Here is a 6,679-nt window from a genome sequence, read left to right as displayed (position 1 = left end):
ATTATGAGTTTAATCACGACAATCAAGTCAATGATGAAGGTGACTTGGTATACTTAGCACTCATGGCACTTATGGCTGAGGCAGAACCAATCAATGAAATTGATGCACTACAAAACTCGGTTTGGAAGGAAGCAATGGATGAAGAACTCATGTCCATTGAGAATAACAAAACATGGAACCTAGTTGAACTACTAAAGGATAAGCACCAGATTGGAGTGAAGTGGGTGTTGAAGCAAAAACTCAACCCTGATGGATCCATATCCAAATATAAAGCAAGGTTAGTTGCTAAGGGATTTTTGCAAAGAGAAGGCTTGGACTACACAAAAGTATTTGCTCCAGTAGCTAGAATTGTAAAATAAGATTGGTAGTATGGATTGCGTGTACAAGAAACTGGGAATTATTCCAGCTTGATGTAAAATCAGCCTTTCTTCATGGTCCCTTGGAAGAAGAAGTTTATGTTCAACAACCTCCTAGATTCATAGTCAAGTGGAAAGAACATCATGTCTACAAGCTAAGAAAGGCATTATATGGATTGAAGCAAGCTCCAAGAGCTTGGAATAAAAGGATTGACTCATTCCTTTTCAAACTGAAGTTCAACAAATGCATAGTAGAGCATGGTGTATATGTCAAAGAGAGTAGAAATGGTGACTTGATGATAATATGCCTATATGTTGATGACGTACTCATTACAGGTTCCAATCCAAAAGAAATTGAAGAGTTTAAGAGAGTCATGAAAGTTGAATTCGAAATGACAGACATGGGAAAGCTAAGCTATTTCCTTGGCTTAGAATTCACATACACCTCTGTTGGGATATTAATGCATCAGAAAAAGTATGCCAAAGACTTGTTGTAGAGGTTCAACATGAGCTCATGTAATCCAGCAATGAATCCAGTTGAAACTCAATTGAAACTCACAAAAGATGAAGAATGTGAGGCAGTGAATGAGACTCTATACAAGTAGATGGTAGGATCCCTGAGATTTCTATGCAATAGCATGCCAGATTTGTCCTATGGAGTTGGACTTGTAAGCAAATTCATGTGTAATCCTAAGAAATCCCATATGTCAGCGGTTAAAAGGTTGCTAAGATATGTGCAAGGAACAAGTGATTATGGATTATTGTTTCCGGTCAAGAGGCACGAGACAGGATTGAAAATGGTTGGGTTTGTAGACTCAGATTATTGTGGTGACTTGGTTGAAAGAAAAAGCGCATCAGGGTACTTGTTTTTGTTGAATGATGCTCCAATTTCTTGGTGTTCTAAAAAACAGCCAATCATTGCATTATCTAGTTGTGAAGCATAATACATCTTAGGGAGTTATGCTGCATATCAGGCAGTATGGCTTGAAGAATTGATGAGGGAAATGAAGGTTGATGTCAAGACTCCAATACAACTAAAGATTGATAACATTCCTGCTATTAGCTTGGCCAAAAACTCAGTGAGCCATGGCAAAAGCAAGCACATAGAGGTAAGGTTTCACTACCTTAGAGACTTGGTAAGTAGAGGAAGGCTTGAAGTAGCCTACTGCAGGACAGAAGTGCAGTTGGTTGATATCTTCACAAATGCATTGAAGGGTGATAGATTTGATGATCTAAGGAAGAAGATAGGAGTTGTATCAAGCATACATTTGGCTTAGGGGAGAATGTTAGAAATAAAATGTAATCATGTATTAGATGATAGTTAGTTGCATTAGAGAATGATTTGTTTAAGTTTGTTGAAACTTACTATTTTTAGTTAGGAAGTTTAAAATTATGTTTTCTGTTATTGTGTACTTCTATAGTAGAAGGTTCTTCCTTCTTGAACAATGCATATGTTATATCAATATACACCAAAACACAATCTTTCTTCTTCTTTTCTTTGCTGAGATTCTAACATAGTCTAACTTATTGAAAGAATTAGTTCAACCAATGTTATAAAATCTGGTTCATGCAGGTTGGTTCAACTAGTGAACCGGTCCCAATACTAGTACGATATAATAATGATATCAGTCATGCAATTATACTGGTCAAAATCAGTTAAGACCAGTCAAAACCGATCATACTGGCCGGTTCTCAATTAAACTGTATGGTCATATCGGTCGGTTTTCATTTAAAATTATTTTTTTAATAAAATAAAAGTAATTATTGTTTTATTTATTGATTTTTCAACATTAATGTTAGTATAATATATATGTATACTTAATTTCACCGATATGCAGTTTAATTAGTAAATCATCGGTTGAATTACTATACTATCATATCAGTACCTGACTAGTTTGATGTCCGGTAGAACATTAATAACATTGAGTTCAATTATATTGGAGATGTTTGTAAGTTGAATAAGATTGTCTCTTGTGAAGGATGTAGGTGACTAGATCTGAAAAATAGAGAAAAAATGTATGCATTGACATATGATTCAACATTTATGTTTAATTATCATTAACTCTTCAAATAAGTAATCCAAATTAATGATATATGATATATGATATATTGATTGGATATATATCTTTATTTTGACAATGCATAAATATTACACTCAAAAAATTATGGTTGATGTGCTTCTATATTAAATCTTCAATACTTTTGCACGGTTGTATTGGACAATATAGTTCAATTATAAAGTGGCAGACATTAAAAATACATATATGCTCACCAATTTGATGAATTGGTTTTCATTCCCATCGGAGGAAGCAAAAGGTAAAGTGCAAAATATTATAGTGTTGATTCTTGATATAAGCATCAATCACTATCAACTTGAAGTCTAAAGAATCTTGAAGACTAAAGAATAACTCATTTGTAAAAATATCACAAAGCAATTGTGAGTTGCTTTAGCAAGCACCAAAAGGTAACTAAATCACTTTTTTTTAGTTTATTGCCAGTATTACTGCACGAATAAGTAATATGAGGTATTACTACCCTTAACCCATGAGCAATGTAACAATCCTCTCCAATACTGGACTTGAGGTATATGGAAATAAGAAAATGAGTTTGAAAGATAATTGCCTATTTTTCTTATTCTAATTTCTTTTTTGTATTGAATAAGAGTTTCAATATTTACCTTCATAGTTTAGACCTCCCTTTGACATAAAAACTTGAAAATCCAAATTCATCAAGCAATATGAAAGTTGAGGATCCATAGTTATGAAATCCATATCTAAATTGATTATTACTTTTCATACGCAGATAGATTGCTGTATGTATATGCTCTTGCTTGCACATCAATACATTCAAACCAGGTTTTACTCTATTTCCACAAAGAATTGTGCATAGAAAATCAATAGGATGAAACCTCTTGGATGGTGCACCTTTACAACCCGCAGCAATAAGATTGAAGGACTTCTGTCTGCTAAAAAAAATTCCAAGAGTCAAAACTAGCCTAGACAGGTTGGAAAATCCCAAGGATATTTTCCAAGGCCAAAACTGGTCTATACAAAAATTCTCATCTGCCTAGTGATTTTAAACCAACCTCAAGTTTATTCAGTTAAGTCTCTGTTGAAAATTATGGGTTGACTCTCTTGAGATTGTGCATTGTTCAGAGAAAATTTCTTCTGCAATGTAATAAATCTTCGATTCTGCAAGGTGGCTGATCTTGACAACTCATGACAGACATATTAGGCAATAACCATAAATGTCAGTGAAAATAATGGGACTTCAACTGGAAGATTTACAACTTTCAACGACTCCCCTAATCCGTTCGATAACTAGAGGAATGTCCTCCAAAGTTATAGTAGTAAAACAAATGCGAAACCATCCTGGTTCTATGCAATGGCAGGCTGACCCAGGAGTTATATTGATCTTAGCATCACTCATAAACTTCTCCCACAACTCAAGTTCTCCTTTCTCGCTATATGGTCGGATTAATCCACTCATATCAGCCCAGCAGTACATACCAGCACTGCTCTCTGCACACTTGATTCCTAGTTCACTCAAACCTTCTACAAATGTATCATGCGCTTCTCGTATTCTGTTCCGGTTTGTCTGAAAGTAATCCTGAATAAATCTTTTATCTGAAAGCATCGAAGTGACTATCCTCTGGGTTGGAGTAGATATAGAGGAAAATCTACTTAATTTCTTGGCAGCAGCCAAAACACTGTTGTTGTAAGAATAAATGACCCCAACTCTAAACCCAGCAAGCGAGAGGTCTTTCGACAAGCCATATATTATATGAACCCGGCTCTTGTCTATATATTCCGAATCAATAATTTCAGCTATGCTGACAAACTTCTCGTTTCCATAAGTGGAGCCGGCAAATACTTCGTCAGCAATGATATGGATGTTTTTCTCTTCAGCAAAGTCTAGAAGACTGTAAAGCATATCTTGTGTCATCACATTGCCAACAGGATTTGAAGGGTTCGAAATTAGAATTCCACGAACTTTGACTCCTCGTTTTCTTGCTTGACTAAATGCTTGTTCAAGAGCAGTGATACTTAAACTGAAATTGTCGGCACTACGACAGTGAACAGGTATTAGGTCTACCCCTGGACGCCATTTCACATCCCTGTCAAAGCTGCACAATTCCTTTTAAATTAGTTTTAAAATTGGCATAAGAAATAAGAACCATGAGCGGAAAAGAGAGGCATTCAGTACCCTGGATAATAAGGTGTTGGGACAAGGAGTGCATTTCCTTGGTCGGCCAGGCAGAAGGATAGTATCTCAATTGCAGGAGTTGCTCCAGCTGTTAATACCATATTCGATGGATCAAATTTCACTGATCCTCCCATCACCTGATGCATAAAATCTGAGAAGGCCTGCAAAATAAAATCAAACAACACATACTTCACAAAAAAAACAATTGGATGACCTTAAATGAACTATAATTGGAATTTACATCATCAAGAAAGCATATACATAAAAAGAATATAGAAGACTGATTAGTCAACTAATGGCCAAAATAACAAACACAAGACAACATTTCAACTTTTAGTCCTTTAGACAACAAATACTCTAATGAAAACCCAAATGCCCCTTTACTGCATTAAAATATTTCAAAAGCTGGTGATTACCCTGTATGTTATAATGTTGTATTATGAAATGCAATAGTTCTACTAGTTCAACTTCTTCATTCAGCATAATCAGATGCAAAAAAAGTTTAACATTAATAACAATTATAATATAAAAAACAAAAGTATAAGCTAACAAGCTTGTGGCTCATATGACAGCGCCTATGCACCCACAGTGTAACATTATAATGATACATTATAAGACATTTCTCTTGCTTTGCGCCGCTATGCATACCATTCATTTTCAAACAATATAAAGCCATCAAGCATCTACACCCAAAAGGGCAGTCCATTACATGAGGCTCTCACTTAGTGGGGTATGGAAGGGTAGATGTACCTAACAGGCAAATAATAATACAAAATACATGATTTTCAGCTATAGGCAATCTTCACTTAAAATAACTGGACTTAGACCATAATTTCACTTATTAACCTTGTATACCGAAATCATCATTCCATGTAATGTATTCCAGGTTTACCTTGGAAAAAGTTTCGTGTAATAATAATGTGAAAAGTGACAAATCATGAGTCCGGCATTCATATCACATTCCCAGTAACTATGATTCAGACATGTCACTCCATCATCCCCCAAGTACAAAACAGAATGAATTAAACCACCATTCAATAACTTGAGCACAAGAATTACTATCTAACACATAATGACAGACAATTATCTATGTTTTACCATTTTCAATTCCTCCAATCCATCAAATGGCTGATATGTCGCAATCCCATGAATACTCAAACCAACACCATCATCACCACTTCCCAAAATCGATTCCGCACAGTTCCTCAACATCCAATCCCCAATCAAATCCAAACACAGCTACAACAACAACAACGAAAAAACAACAACATTACAAACATACCCAGAAAACAAAAAAAGACAAAACACATGATAAAAACATGAAAAAGAAGCAACCTTGTTATCAGACAAACCAAGTTGAACAATCCCATTGGGATTCTCAACCTTATCGTACGGATCTTGCGCCACTCTCTGCAACCCAATGTAATAAGGAGAATCATCATCAGGTTTAGAAATGAGGGTAGCGAGCTTAGAGACCCGAACACGTGAACCGGGTCCACGTGTGTTGAAATTGGAGCGAGAAGAAGAACGAGGCAATTCTGGAAGATTGGGTGAAGAAGTAGAAGGAGTGGGAGGGTTAGAAGAAGAGTTATCGGGACGGCGTCGTTTAAGGTAGAGTTGGAAAAAGTAGAAGAGAGCGCAAGGGATAAGGGAACCGAAAAGAAGGCCACCACGGCCTTGAACCACACCTTGGAGTGGCACGATGAGTTTCATGCCTGTGGAAGAAGAAGAATAAGAAGAAGGAGAAGGTGAAGGGTTGGTTTGTTTTCGGGTTGGATTGGTGGGTTTTCGGGTTTGGGTCATGTGATTTGGTTTTTGTGGTTCAATTTTGAAGAAGAAGATGATGATGATGATGGAAGAAGTGAGTGGTAAGCGCGGAAACCAATTTGGGTGTGTTTTTTTGTTTATCGTTTAGAATCTGCGATCAACACTAGCCTCACCCTCGTATTTGTGTAACACACATAAGACAACAAGTGAAGTGCACAATTTGTTTTCTATATTTTTTCAATGGGTGAAAGAAACAACGCATGTGATTTTATTTCACATGTATTCATATTTCTTTCACAATAAAAATGTATCCATTGTAAAAGCTTTATGAGGAAAAAAAATGTATATGA

At 35.9% G+C, this 6,679-nt stretch overlaps 1 protein-coding gene across 1 annotated transcript; it reads right to left on the bottom strand.

The window, feature by feature from the left end:
* LOC109352071 (probable aminotransferase ACS12) lies at nt 3,198-6,464 on the bottom strand. The gene is made up of 4 exons (XM_019593878.1): nt 5,898-6,464; nt 5,661-5,801; nt 4,563-4,723; nt 3,198-4,482 (listed from the first exon to the last, which is right to left on the bottom strand). The coding sequence occupies exons 1-4, from the start codon at nt 6,363-6,365 to the stop codon at nt 3,627-3,629; spliced, it is 1,626 nt and encodes a 541-aa protein (XP_019449423.1). The 5' UTR covers nt 6,366-6,464; the 3' UTR covers nt 3,198-3,626.

The sequence above is a fragment of the Lupinus angustifolius genome, chromosome LG07, assembly GCF_001865875.1.
Source record: "Lupinus angustifolius cultivar Tanjil chromosome LG07, LupAngTanjil_v1.0, whole genome shotgun sequence".
Classification (NCBI taxonomy): Eukaryota; Viridiplantae; Streptophyta; class Magnoliopsida; order Fabales; family Fabaceae; genus Lupinus; species Lupinus angustifolius.
Note: the sequence above shows the minus strand (reverse complement) of the source record. Positions and strands in the feature narration are given on the sequence as shown.